Source organism: Ascaphus truei, chromosome 1, assembly GCF_040206685.1.
Source record: "Ascaphus truei isolate aAscTru1 chromosome 1, aAscTru1.hap1, whole genome shotgun sequence".
Lineage (NCBI taxonomy): Eukaryota > Metazoa > Chordata > Amphibia > Anura > Ascaphidae > Ascaphus > Ascaphus truei.
The window spans coordinates 270,758,548-270,773,129 of NC_134483.1; the positions used below are offsets into that span (position 1 = coordinate 270,758,548).

Sequence of the window (14,582 nt, forward strand, 5' to 3'; positions counted from 1 at the left end):
CCCGGCGCTCATGCTTGGAGAGCTCTCCAAGCATGAGCGCGCTCAGCGTTAGCGGGGACGAAGCCTAACTCAGCAGCTACAATGTATCCTTATATTACTAAGGTAACATTATCTATTGTTACAGTCAATAGTTCAAACTGCTGGGAACATTGGCAACAAATTATCCCAAAAAGTAAAGGGTTGCAAAGATCTTGCACTGCTAGTGAGGTAAGCTAAAACCTGCGATAATCAAAAGGATGCATTAAAACTCATTACAAATGGCACTAAGAGCTTAAGGCCTGGGACCCGCTGCGCTCGTTGGCGCGGGCGGCAATGTAGCGAATTCCCCACCAGCAGGGGAATCCTCGCGAGCCGGTCCCGGTCCCCACTGGCTGCACAGCTGACTACACGCTGTGGCGCGTCAGCCGCTAGGAGACACCACAGAATGGTGTTTCCTAGCTTCGACGCGTCACGTGGTGTGGCTGTGAGCCAATGGGGAGGGGAGGCTGCGGGAGGAGGGGAGGCTGCGGGAGGAGGAGAGGCTTCGGGGAGCGGGGAGGAGTGTGGAGTGAAAGCAGCGCGAGTGCCTCTCTGTGTGTGTGTCTGAGTGCGTGCGTGCCTGCCTGTGTGTGTGTATGTGTGTGCCTGTCTGTGTGCGTGCCTGTCTCTGTCTGTGTGTGTGTGTATGAGTGCGTGCGTGCGTGCCTGTCTCTGTCTGTGTGTGTATGAGTGCGTGAGTGCCTGCCTGTGTGTGTGTGTGTGTATGTATGTATGTATGTATGTATGAGTGCCTGCGTGTGTGTGTTTTTTTTACTTACCTGCAGCCCGTGGAGTGAGGGGGGGGAAGAGTAGCGGGTCCCTCCGCTCAAGCCACGCCCCCCCATCTTGTCAATCCTCCCACTCCCGCCCACCTCCCGCTCCCACCCACCTCCCGCTCCGGCCCCTCACGTCATGGCCGCGCCCCCTCACGTCATGGCCGCGCCCCCCCCGACCCGTTTGGCCACGCCCCCCCCGCTCAGAGAAAAGTAGCCTGTAGACCGCAGATCGCGGTACAGCGAGTTGCACGCGCCGCCGGCAAGCAAGCCAGCCGTGCGGACGCGTGCAACGGGACCTTAGCCTAAGACTTAAAAAAAAAAAAAAGTACCAACTAATACTAAAGAACTGGTTAAAAAAAACCACCATAAGATTCCCCATGTTTTGCTGCTTTAAATGTACAAACTCCAGATCAGTACCACTTTTTTACTCCCAACAAAAGAGGTGGTGAAAAGACGCTAAAAACCAAACAAACAAACAAAAAAAAAACCACAGTAGCTACATTTGGGATTCTGTATCCGTCATCTGATTAGATTTTTAAAGAGGTAGAATAAACAATTAAGATTTATTACAGTATCTTTCTGCACCTATAGGCTACATGAACATTGTGCGAGAGTCCCCTGCCATAATGTATTGCATCCAAAGTCCAACCAAGGCTAGATAGATACAGGCCTCGAGGACGGCCAACAGACCAGATTTTCAAGGTTTCCGTACTTAATACATCATTAATTTAACTAATAATCACAGGCAATTTGCTTAGGCATCGACTTGAAAATACCGCCTTTAGGTGATCCTTGACTGATTGAGAGCGCACTGTACCTGTGTGAGTGACAGGAGAAAAACCCAGTCTCTTGCAGGTATGTAAGGAATTCATGGTATACAAAAATGGTTCTGTATTTTAAGAGCTCAACATGTTTTAAAATCAGAATCAATGATGTAAACAAACAGCAGACATGATTTTATGTGGTTTCCTCATACTGTAAGCAGGCTTTTACACAAATTAAAATCAGTGAGAAAACACAGCGCGTGACATAGTCTTAATAGTTTTATTTATAGCAATAATTAAATTATACTATATTTGTTTAGAAAACACTGTACAAAAAATACGGAAAAACAAAATGTAGCATCTTCTTGTTTCAATGGTGTCATATGTAGGAGTTAACAGATCAGCATATAGGGTGATGGCACAAGTTAACACAGTCATAAACATATGCAAATTTCCTGGACCAGTATACATGGACAAAATGGTACATATTTATGAAACACATTCAATATTATGCAGTAAAGGGTAAAATGTCAATTAACATACATGTTTTCACAGTGCGTTTACGTCTCTCTCCCAGTTATTGCTGCTGGTACAAAAAGGATAACGAGCATGGAAATAATTCTTTGAAAGATTAATAGCAAAAAATGTAACCTCAAATGCCAGAGGCACAAGAGTACAACTAGGGAGGCTGTTTACTAAAGTCTCCCGGCAGCAAAACGAAAGTAGAAGAATTGCACCAAGTTTTCCAAAGGAACATTCTCTAATTGCCGTCAACAGGATTGTTTCTTTGCCCTTTTTGATCTGGTTTTAGAGCCTGGAGATATTGGTAAATAGACCAAGATCTGATCTCAGCCTTTTCACTGCTGTAGCGCCTTGTAATACAGTAGATTACCTTGCAATGCATTGAAAGACGATTTGACACTGATGTGGTTTAACAAATACTTTGTTGACGGACTTATTTTAAAGTTAATTTAAAGAATGAATGTGTTTCCCTTTCCAAGGTAGTTTTGACCAATCACACGTAAATGTAACACACCATTGAAACAATGTCTGAGATTTTCGATTTACAGCAGATGTTCCAACTTCTTATCCCAAGTAATTAGCACTACGGTAGCCATGCTGAGCTATGATCCCAGTACTCATCCCACAGGATGAGATTAAAGCACTTTAATAATTTAATCCCAAAGGAAATGGATTGCAGGCATACATTTTTCCACTGCCCAACAGGCTACAGAAAATGCGTTTAAAACCGAGTTGGTTGAATTGCAAGGCAGACGTCTGCGGAGTAGAGTTCTAGATGCAGAGTAGAGCTCTAGAACCAACAGCATCTGCATATCACAGCAGGTTTAGGTACAAGGGATGTAATTGAGAGGGTCAACACTAGAGGTACGTACTCAAGCACTCATACAAAAGTGGATATGTAGGTTTATTAACAAACTCAAGCCATTTCAGTGAAAAATCCCAGCAGACTTTCTAGATCAGGGCTGTTAAACATGTGGCACGACATACCCTTCTGTGCAGCCCGCAGTCCAGGAACCGGGACACGAGAGGAGAACTGGTGTGGGAGAGGGGCCTGTGCTGTGCACACTGACTGCAACAGGAACTCTGGCAACGAGGCTTGCCGGACAAATAGAAGTGCCTGGTTAGTCTTTGTGTGGGATCCTGCTGCAGTCAAGTGTAGTAGCAGCATGGAACAAGGCAGCAAAAGCTCCTCCCCAACACCAGCTCTCTCCTCATACTGCCTCACACCTAAGAGTGAATAGGGGAGTATTAAGAGTGTGGGAGGTGGGTAGAGAAATTGAAAGAAAGGGGGAGTGACGAAGAAAAGAGGGGGGGGAGTGAGGAAGGAAAAAAAGGGAGGGAGTAAGAAAAAAAAAAAAAAGGGGGGGGGGGTGAGAAAGAAAAAAAAGGGGGTGAGTGAGGGAGAATAGGGGGGGAGTGAGGGAGAAAAGGGGGGGGGGGGAGAAGAGCGAGATTAATACAGACATCTAGCATACAGCCACACTACTATGTTTTATATGCGTATTTTGAAAATCTATTGTACGTATGGCCTGAATGAAATCTATGAAATCTAATTAGGCCCCTCGTATGAAATGAGTTAGACACGCCTGCTCTATATGAATGTGGTATTTTACAAATGAGAAGGAATGTACAATACACCTGAACTTATTCTAAAGAAGGTATTGCAGAGCAAGCAATATTACTGGTCCCAGGTGAAGCTCACAAAAGGGGTGTGACCAATTATAAAAACATACAGGATTGATCTGCTCATGCTCTTTATAACAAGAGCACATCTAACTCTTCACCTTGCATTGAAAATGGTGTTAAAAAGTCACCCAATAAGAAACAAACACAATATCCTCATCTCGGTACTTAACAAGTGGCCTTCTAAATATGTTTGCTGCAAAAAGTGATTACTTTTTTTACTTGAAATCTTCGCAAAATTATGTGGGTGTTTTGGATGAGATGAGTAACCAACTCCACTTATATATATATATATATATATATATATATATATATATATATATATATATATATATATATATATATATATATATATATATATATATGACCTAGTTGATGACTAGTCTATTTCATTGTGAGCACTGGGATTTTGGCAGATAGCAGGGGTCCAGTTTGTGTATTGAAACAAAATATAAATATCACAACAAACATTTGATGTGCCCAACATTAAATCCTTTCAGCGTCTCCTGTCTGGAAGTCTGCACAAAGTTAATGCTTGACGTCTGCCGTACAGATTTAGCAAAATGTAGATATGGTTTTGGTGAGCACAACTCAATTCTCCCCTTATCTGACACTGTAGCTTACCCAGCTACGCTGGTCGCTGTGGCCGTGAAGTATTTGAATAATGCACATTATTTTCTACTTAATTGCTCATTACTAACATTATAACCATGGCCAGACATCTTATTTATGCTGAGGATAACACTGAATTTAGAATACCGGTAACCTTAGTGTTCTCTTCTTATAATTTTCTCAAAGTGGCATCAAGTAAAAAACGGAAAAAAAACAAGAGGTATAAAACACTTTCTCTCCTCTGTAATTAGACTTTGCCTCTCACTTGATACATATTAAAACTTTTAGAAAAAGTGTGTCATTTTCTTCCTCTTCCACGCGCACAAAGCCAGTTCAGCCAAAAAGGCCCTTTTTAGTCCCAGTTTTTGATTTCTTGGTAGCATTGGCCGATGTAGGATTTCCTTTCGGAGCACCAAACCATTCAGGTAATTTTCTCTTTGGAGTTGTTGCGTAACTCTGAAACAGAGCAAAAAAAAACAAAAAAAAATTACAGGTGAAAATAAATATTAAAAGAGGATCCCCAAGGTTATAAAACTGGAAATACTGATTTTCAGAAATTAGTTACTTGGATAATTCACAAATCTAGACTTATTATAATGTAGGTCCATCTAAACTGTACAGTTTTACAGAATTGAGGCTGCAGCATGTTTGAACACACGTTTTTCAGGAGGTTCAAATGTAATCTAAAATTCAGTAAGGCACCACAACCTGATGGGTTAGGTGCAACACAACATTCTCATCTATTAAAGGCTTTCCACACTGAATTCATACGACAGACACACTACTCAAAGAATCTATTGTGGTATCAGCATTTTAGTCTTGTACAGGAATCTTCCTGGATGTTGATCCCCGAAATGTTTTAATATTTAAAGTGCTTGTCTTATGAATTTAACTGGGAATTATTTATTTTAAGTCTCTAATTTGGTCAAGGAATGGAGTGGGGTCCTGCAGTCACCATGTGGGCAAACACAAAGTTTGCTCTGTGGAGTTTAAAAGGATTGAAGTCTGCACAGCGTCACTTATTGGAGTAAGTCTCACTAACGTCCATTAATTTTCGCATACATTGTCCCATAAACGTGAACATATCCTTCTTGTTCAAAAGTTTATTTTTAAAGGTACCCTGACCACTGCACAAATGTTGAATACACTCACACTATACTATTCAATTCATGGGAAAGTTTAGCTATCAATTTAAAATGTCAAATACATATTAAATACGTTATCGTGGGTAAAAGAGAGACAAAAAGCCTCCACCGTACAGTCTACCGCAAATCAAAATATCACTTGTGCACATTCACAGGCTTACTGACTATGCACTTCTCTAACCTAGGCAGTGCCGAAAAGTTGTGTAATACGGCAGGCATAAGCATATAGGGGGTCCATGTTAAAATGGACATGAAGTAAAAGCTGACACTGTGTTCTCATTTGCAGGTCATTATGCAGAATCCCTGACTGCAGTGGAAGCGCTGTGTGCTAAAAGATAATGGGGAAAGGCAGGATTGCAGATCGGCCTGAGACATGTGACTGTGCTCACAGACTAAATGATTGGGACATGCCCAAATTGACAGTGCATCAAAAACCTTTGTGTAATTATCAAAAATGATATACAAGTGTGGCTGAAATAGTGTACTGCATAAATAATAAGTCCACATGAGTTAAGAGCTGATATATCCCATGGATATGTAAATCCTCTTGACTAAAGTAGTTTGAATCAGTAAAGCATATCAATGTATATGAAATGTGAAAAAAAACCCAGAAGTGCTTTGCGTCTTGTGCTTCTCACAATTTTGGATAGTTTGTACCGAAACATGTGGGGATGCATTTTACCTGTATTTGTGATTCAGAGAATAGCTCCTCTGTGTCTGCATCCAGCGGGGGCTGATTCCAGGAGGCTAACTTGATGGGGGCAGGGTTTAGGGCCACTGGCACTTCTAGTTTTGCAAGCTGCTGGATACTTGATTTGCTCATTTTCACAGGCTTCTGATAATAATAATAATAATAATAACAACAAAAACAAACAATAAATAAAAAATATGCACCCATAGCAGTGTATGGTTAGCATGTAACATTTTTGGGTCAGGCACGATTACTTTGATGAATTATGCACTAATCCCCAATTGTATTATTCTTCCTTGTATCCACTCTGCACATTTTGTCATGTAACGCTGCATAGATATAAAATACAAATATAAATATATATATATTAATCAAAACAAAAGCGATAGACAGCACTCTGGGTTAGATAATCCAATGACATATACATATATATATATATTGCAAAAGTAACGAGGAGGACCCAATTTCCCAATATAACAATAACCAAACAATTTCCAGCACTCAATGACTAAAAGGTCAAACAGGGTATATGCCAAAATAGAAAATTTAGCGCACGCCCAAGATATTAATACACTTGGAGAGATGTCACACAAGCGAGTAATATGAACATAGACCCTAAGTATAGGTGGTATGGGGAAAACACGGAGGCAGGGAGTGAGACAGTAGATGGAGTGTGGGGGGGAAAAAACACACGGGGTAGGCTGATTAGGGGGGCAACGTTTCGGGATGAAAATCCCTTCCTCAGGCCTGTTTCCTCAGGTCCAAATGGACCACAAGGTACTTCCCTATACCCTGTGTCCCCAACCAAACAAATGCAAACCCACAAATAAAGATAATAACGTAATTGGTAGAACAGCTCCACACAGCAGGAGTGAGAGAGTGAGAGAGAGAGAGACTTAGTTTTTGCTAAGGAACTGACGGTTTGATTTTCTGCTTTTTGCTTAAACAAGATTTGTACTCTTGCTGGTTCAGGACTATACTTATTGAGCTTATACTCTGTTCTACCAATTACGTTATCTTTATTTGTGGGTTAGCGTTTGGTTGGGGACACAGGGTATAGGGAAGTACCTTGTGGTCCATTTGGACCTGAGGGAACAGGCCTGAGAAAGGGGTCTTCATCCCGAAACGTTGCCCCCCTAATTACACTCCCCTATGTTTTTTCCCCCCACACCCCATCCACCGTCTCACTCCCTCCCCCCGTGTTTTTCCCCATACCTCCTATACTTAGGGTCTATGTTCATACTACCCGCTTGTGTGACATCTCTCCAAGTGTATTAATATCTTGGGCGTGCGCTAAATTTTCTATTTTGGCACATACCCCGTTTGACCTCAGTGAGTTCGGGAACATTGTCTGGTATTTGGATATATATATTATTAATGGTTTTTGCCATCATCACCTAGCATACAGTGCTTCCACTGCAGCAAGGGATTCTAGGAAAGGACATGCAAATGAGTACACAGTGCCACCTTTTGTCTCAAAACAATTATTACATGGAACCCTTAAGCCAATGCTTGCTGTTTTAAACACAGTTTTTAAACATAGCCTGGGATGAGATGCAAAGCCAGTGAACCCACTCACAGACAGACTGTTTCGACCTTGTAGGTCTCATCAGTGTGAGGTTGGTTGCACTGGCTTTGCAATTTGAGACATGAGTAGGTCTTCACCACACATTATTTAGGTTATGGTGGGTGAAAAGGGGACTAAAAACCCTCCACTGTATAGCATATGCTACTGTGCTCACAAGTAATATTTTTATGTCTTAGACAGGTCTGCAACCCTGCTTTTCGCCATCACCTAGCATACAGTGCTTCCACTGCAGCTAGGGATTCTGGGAAATGACATGTAAATGAGCACACAGGATATGTTTAAAAGCAATATCAATACACCAATGCTGCAGCTTGTACTAGAGCACAATCATATTAATCTCTTCTCTATGTTCGAGGGAGAAGCAAAGCACTGGAAAGTAATTATTAAATGCAGTCTATATATCAATGCATCACTGAAGATACTGTATAAATTATGTCAAATGTAAATGTGAGCAGTGATTCAAGTCTGATGGCACTAGACCAGGGATTCTTAAGGACCACTACTTTTTAAATTATAGCCGAGGGAGAAAGGGGGAAGGAGGATGGGTGGAAGACAGGGAGCGAGAGAGAGTGAGTCATATTTAGTAGAGTACCTACAGCATTGACTTATATCACTCCCAAAATACTCATTTCAGGGTATGGCTTTAAAAGAAGCTTGGTGAACCTGTGAAATCACTGTGAAAATGTGTGATTAATGCAAAATGTTGCTACTTTGGCAAAATGAACAGAAAATAAAATGTGCGAACAGTAAATATATTCAAATTGTTAGCATATTTCCCAGGTGTTTTCACAGGCATCTCACCATGTGGAGTATAGGCTAATCTATTTCGAAGTACATAAGTCAATGGGCCCTCTCCTAAATTAGTCTTAGCCCCTCTCGCTGGGAGTTACGGAAGAGTTAAACATGACACACTGTACTGTTATTTCCCGACGTTGGCCTTAAAGCTTACTGAATATGGGATGGATATAATTTACACTAATTTGCATGTTATTTACAACAGCCATAGTAAATCATGCCATTCATTTTCACAGGACTAAAATCTGTTCCTTTTTTACATTTACTTTAGTATATAATGCATTATGATTCACGGTCTTTAACTTAGATTAACGTCATATTAAATAGGCTAACAGAGCTATTTTAGCAGCTGTAAATAATAGGGACCAATTATATTAGTTTTGGGTAAATTGTATGCCATTTTTACCCTGTAGCTGCTAGAGGGCAAGCAACACATTGCTTTGCAATACATTGTAAGCTCATCTGGTACTGTAGGGGTTAAACCTGAGAATATTTTTGTAGGAACGCCTTAGATATAGTGCATCAAAAGCTAGAAATGAACAGGCTGAGTAGGCTGTAATAGACACTGGCAGCTGACCTCATTTTCAATCCACAGGGAGTTGTCTATGTGGACTTTGTGCTTTGTTTTCTCCTGTGGCTCAATCTTGAGATGTAGTGCAGGAGATGGCAGTGCTTTGTTACTTGAGCCGACCTGCTGGCTCAGTGTCTCACTGCTGCTATCCTTCTGTATGAGAGCAATCGCCATTCTGATGAGGTAGATGTCAATATCAGGGGGAACCAGCTCCCGAATAGCTTTAAAACTAGTTAGATCTTGAAACAAAAATGAAAACAATTTTTTTTTAACAGAGATGAAGAAAAATATTTCTGCTGTGTAACATTACAAAATTAATTCACAGAATATGGAGCACCCATTTTTAATTTTTTTTTTATAATAGTCAATTTACGGATTACTCAATCCTTCATTGTTTTCCAATGCAGTTTGGTAAATTTACCGGATATACATTTCAAATTTCACTACACACTTACACTATATATAGATGTTTTAACCAGTGGGTTTATTTAATATAGTGTAGTGACAACAGCAGTAAATACATGGAAACAACAAAAGGATTGGTCATTTTCGTACTTGTGCATAAAGACATCAGCATAAGAAGGCGCCATATAGCGGTCGCCCAACAAATCATGGCACATATGGGCTCCGATTACACAATAGTGAGTGGTTGCCACCACAGTAACCTATACTATTTCCACATGGGATTCACACGTGCTTCTGCAGTACAGAAACGCTGCTCATCAGGGGGTCTCTTGGGTATAGGACTACCTACCCGGACATTCATTCACAAAATCTGTAACTTTGTGCCTCGGTTACCTGGTCACTCACCTCCTCATTACGGTATGTTGTGCTTAGGATATTTCCACAGGCTCATTATAAAGCCCTGGCACCTAAATATAGGGCTATGACTACATACTAGTGAGTAGGTGCCACTCCAGTTGCCACAGTAGACTTTGCACATGGCCACCATTGGCCTTGATGACATCATGAACCCATAGCCTGTTTATTATGTCTGCTGCTCCCTACCCTTATGCCCACTCCGGTAGTGACATTGTGATTTTTAATATATTACATGTCTATAGATCATGCTTTCTTATTGGTAAAAATATGTTGTGAATCTGCTGTAACACAGTTCACCGAAAGGTCCTCAGGGGTCTATGGGGCATTTAAAAGTGGAAATGATGCACCCAAGAAAAACCTTTTCAGAGTTTAATGCCTCAATCCTGGCTTTTCGGGGAATTTAATCAGACGTCATTCAATCCTTTTCATAATGCTTTAATGTTGACTTTTTTCTTTTAGCCTAATTTTTTTTTTTACATTTAATGACACCTGAACTATGTGACTTTAGTGGCCTTTTATATTGATGTTATATATGTAACAGGGCACATGAATGAAACCAGTCACATGTGATATGCCCCACATCCTAATGTTGTCATAATATAGGAAAGTGTTTCCTTACATCACTAATAGGTCTTTATAGTGGCAATTCTTCAGGGGCAGCAGCTTACATGAAAAGAAACCCATCTTTAGAGTGGCCCTGTTTTAAAGTGGCATACAGTGTGGTAATGAGAGGTAACTCTCAATGCATTACTTCCTCGTAAAACATTTTATAAATAAATAAGGGAAGAGGGGAAATTGGGGGAGAGTAAGGGAAAAGGGAGGGGGAAGAAAAAACACATAGCCTGGGGATACTAATCATTTTCTCAGTTTATTTATTCTTAGCCAGTATTGAGGCGGGGGGGGGGGGGGGGGGAGGGGAGAATCAAGGGCATAACCAACTAAAACAACAGATCTCAACCTACATTATAAGTAAATAAAATTAAGTTGACCTCATCCAGCTTTCTTAATAAAATTATCTAGACATACACAATAATTATAACTAGAATATCACAAGAACCAGAGAGCCTCACCAGAGTCTCCGACAAGACCAGTGGAATTTTTGAACTTTCCTTAATATCAACAAACTAGTGATTCATATAGTCAAATAGAGCCGCTGTGTTTCTAAAGACCCTCCGCCTCTCTGGTAGCACAATTATCAATAGCAGACGTTAAAAATCAAACCTGGGGATGAGGGTCCAGTTTGAAAGCCGGACGAGTTCTGTAAATCTCTCGGGAACATGGCACAATCCTGCGGAAAGCACCGGAGAGATACCTCTACTCTTAGGGATAATCTCAGAACCACTCCACCCCACAACTAGAGTCACGCACTGCTAACACAGGAGAATGAGGCCAGGAATGAGGCCAAGACCGAGGCCAGGAGCAAGACGCCCCTCCCCCCCCACAGAACCACGAGACAGCCCTGCCGTCCCGGCACTTCAAATCCCCTGGACCTCCAGTGAGGTCGGTCGACCCTCTGCAAGCGGGACCCCTCTATCTTCCCAAATGGTGATGACATCAATCGAAGTGGGGCAAGCCCTCGGTCACCTCACAGCAGCGTTGGAGTCGGCTGCACGGAACGCGAACACCTGCCCCCCTCCATCCAAGCTTAGAGCTTGGCTAGAAGAAGCTGCTAGAAGCGGGTCTCGCACAGTGATCAGGAGGCCAGGTAGGTGAAGACAAACTTTCCCCCGCAGAGAAACCGAGGCGGGGCAGCTTGCAACCGGGCAGCAATCAAACCTGACAGGGAAGCGCTTGATTAGAGCATTCAATGACCCGGAAAACAAAGAAAAAAATACTATGAGGAGGGTCCGAACATCCATTCTTCATTCCCCACACGTAGGGCTTTAAGCTGGCCAGCCTTTCTGAGAATCGTGTGGGGCCCATACTGGGACCAGACCTCTGGTCTTTTGCAGAGCCCTCTTGTGGGTTGTGAGCTGATGGGCCTAAAGATCTCAGAAACAGGCCAGTTTCCTCAGAGTATCTAATCAATATTTGTTTTCCATTCTTTGTTGCGGTCAACTTAAACTGAATACCCCTGTATCGAATGCCTTTATCCTTCAGGAGTAGGGTAAAGGGCCTCAGTTCACGTCTCTGGAAAATTGTGACTCTGGATAAATCATTAAAGATTTGCAGGGAGTCATCGTTAAAAAGAATATCTCCTTTTTCTCTGCTGGCCGACAATCTTTCTTCTTTAGTTAGGTAGTGGTGGAACTTCACTATAATGTCCCTCCGTCGCTTGGGATCTTCCGATCTGGGTCCCAGGGAACGATGGGCACGGTCAATCTCTAGGTCTTCCTCTTTAAGATCCGGAGCAAGTGAGATAAATAACTTATTCAAATAGTCCTGGAGGGACTCAGAACATCCTCAGGGATGTTTCGAATTCTTAGGTTGTTCCTCCTACCCTGTTCTCCTGATCTTCCAGGCCATCCTTTAGAGAGAGTATTTTGTTGCCTAAGTGGATTATTTTGTCCTCGCACTTGATTGCATCTGAAATGTTTCTTCCAACTTCGATTCGACCCCTTCCTTTGGGTGAGGGCAGCCATTTCAGTTTTTAATACACTTATAGTGACTCAGGTCGTCTTAAAAGCCCTGACGCAATTTTAAAAGAACATCCTCCATACTGTACATTGCTTAGTTAGCTCCCCTCCATCTGTTTTTGCGCATTCTTGCTCCTGAACCTTGTGGTGAGGGGCGCCCGTCCCGCCACCATCTCGGATATCGCTGCTCTGACCCACAGCTCTCAGTGAGCTTGCAAAATAGTGGGATACATTGTGTGTATTTGCTTTTTTTAAGTTCCCAGCCATTGCTGGATGTCTGAATAGATGGCAGAGCCAAAAAAGTTAAAAAATCCGAGAGGAAAAAGCCTTCTCGCTAGGCAGCTATCCCCTGTGACGTCACCGGAAGTCTCCTTTGACAATTCTTAATTGTAAAAAAATCTGTTAAATTTATTTGATACATTTTTTAAAAATATATTCGGATTTCAAAATGGAGGAAGTATCTCGGGCGATGGTGAGAGTGATGGGATGAGGGTTTTTTTATGGTGATGGGAGCAGTGTAGATAAGGAAAGGAAGTGCAGACATGGAAAGGGTTTAGGCCCTTCGTTCTAGAAAATATAAAAAAAATGCATTTACTTTGAAAGCACATTTTATTTAGATTTACAAGAACATTTTCAGATTTATTTTAACAAATTTATAGCAATACATTTCTTAATATCGTTATCGTGGTGAGCAAGTGGATATAGCCTAATCCTACTTTAAATGTACATCTTATTTCTACCTCTAATCTGATTTGATATAGCAGATACGCTGCCTCTCTTTACACCATTAAGATCATTTAAAGAATTGAAAATATTTTTATTAGTTTTCCGCATAGTACAAATCATAGACATCAGCGCTCCAGCAATACTCCAGAGCGAACGTTCTTATACAATGAGGAGGAATAATATCAATTAAATACTATTGAATAATCATATAAACACTCAGCTATGTACTTATACTCTTGTTATGCTTAAATTGCAGATGATTAGACATTAAGTCCACTTTAACACGGTTACTGTTGGTGGTTCGGTTCTAACATGGCGATTTATATACTATATTGCGGGGTAATAAGAACAAAGAAGAACACAGAGAGAAAGAGAGAGGACAACCATGAAGGACGAGGGGTGGAGGGAGAGAAGAGGGGGGGGGGGGATAGGAGACCTACTTCTGCCCACAACTGTTTCAATTTTATGTTTGAATGCTTTATATCAAATTTTGTATTACTTTTAGCGCCCCAGCGATGGATCCCATGTTTTATAAAATTTGTCTGTAGAATGTTTTAGGAACGCTGTAATTTTTTCCATCTGCATCACCACGGTTATTCTATTTTCTACAGTTCGCCTAGATGGGGGCGAACTTCTTCGAGGAAGTCGCCACGGCACATCTAGCCGTCGTCAGTATGAATGATACTAGCCTCCTCATAGGCGGGATTATATCTTCAACTGGTTTCACCAGGAGAAAAGTCAATGGCAATCAAAATATCTGTTACATAGTTTTGATAGTGGACCAGTACTTCTGAATCGCTGGACATGACCACCAAATGTGAACCATGTCACCTCTTTGTCCACAACCCCTCCAGCACAGGTCTGATGTTGCCGGGTAGATCTGCTTCAGACGACTGGAGGCGAGATACCAGTGATATATAATTTTGTAAATATTTTCTTTGATAGTTGTACAAATAGAGGTCTTTGCGTCAAACTCCCAAATATCTTCCCAGTCCTCTCTATCAATTTCCAGATTTAGATCTGCCGCCCATTTGAGCATATGATTGTGATCAGGGGTGGCCCCCGCGGCCTCCATGCCCACATATATTTTTGTGATCAGGACTTTTTGGTAAGTACCTCTTCTACATAATACTTACAAATTTGAGAGAGGGGGAATTTTTTTGCAGAAAGTGCAGAATCTGTAAATATTTAAACATAGAGAGATCTTGGGTCTCATATCCTGAAAACGAAGGAATTTCCCGTTACGCAAGAAGCCAGCAATTGTCCTAATAGTTTAAGCTTTGAATTGATCAA

General features: G+C 41.5%; 1 protein-coding gene across 5 annotated transcripts in view; it reads right to left on the reverse strand.

Annotated features, from left to right (window-relative positions):
• Nucleotides 1-1,819: 1,819 nt before the first annotated feature.
• Nucleotides 1,820-14,582, reverse strand: part of WRN (WRN RecQ like helicase) — a 156,965-nt gene continuing 144,202 nt past the window's right edge. For 3 of the 5 annotated variants that reach the window (XM_075604019.1, XM_075603983.1, XM_075603993.1), the window contains 3 exons: nucleotides 9,172-9,404; nucleotides 6,203-6,355; nucleotides 1,820-4,831 (listed from right to left, as the gene is read on the reverse strand). In XM_075604019.1, the coding sequence (XP_075460134.1) occupies nucleotides 4,709-4,831; nucleotides 6,203-6,355; nucleotides 9,172-9,404 (509 nt within the window). In that variant the 3' untranslated portion in view covers nucleotides 1,820-4,708. The remainder of the gene's footprint in view (nucleotides 4,832-6,202; nucleotides 6,356-9,171; nucleotides 9,405-14,582) is intronic. The other 2 variants (XM_075604001.1, XM_075604011.1) reach the window with 2 other exon arrangements.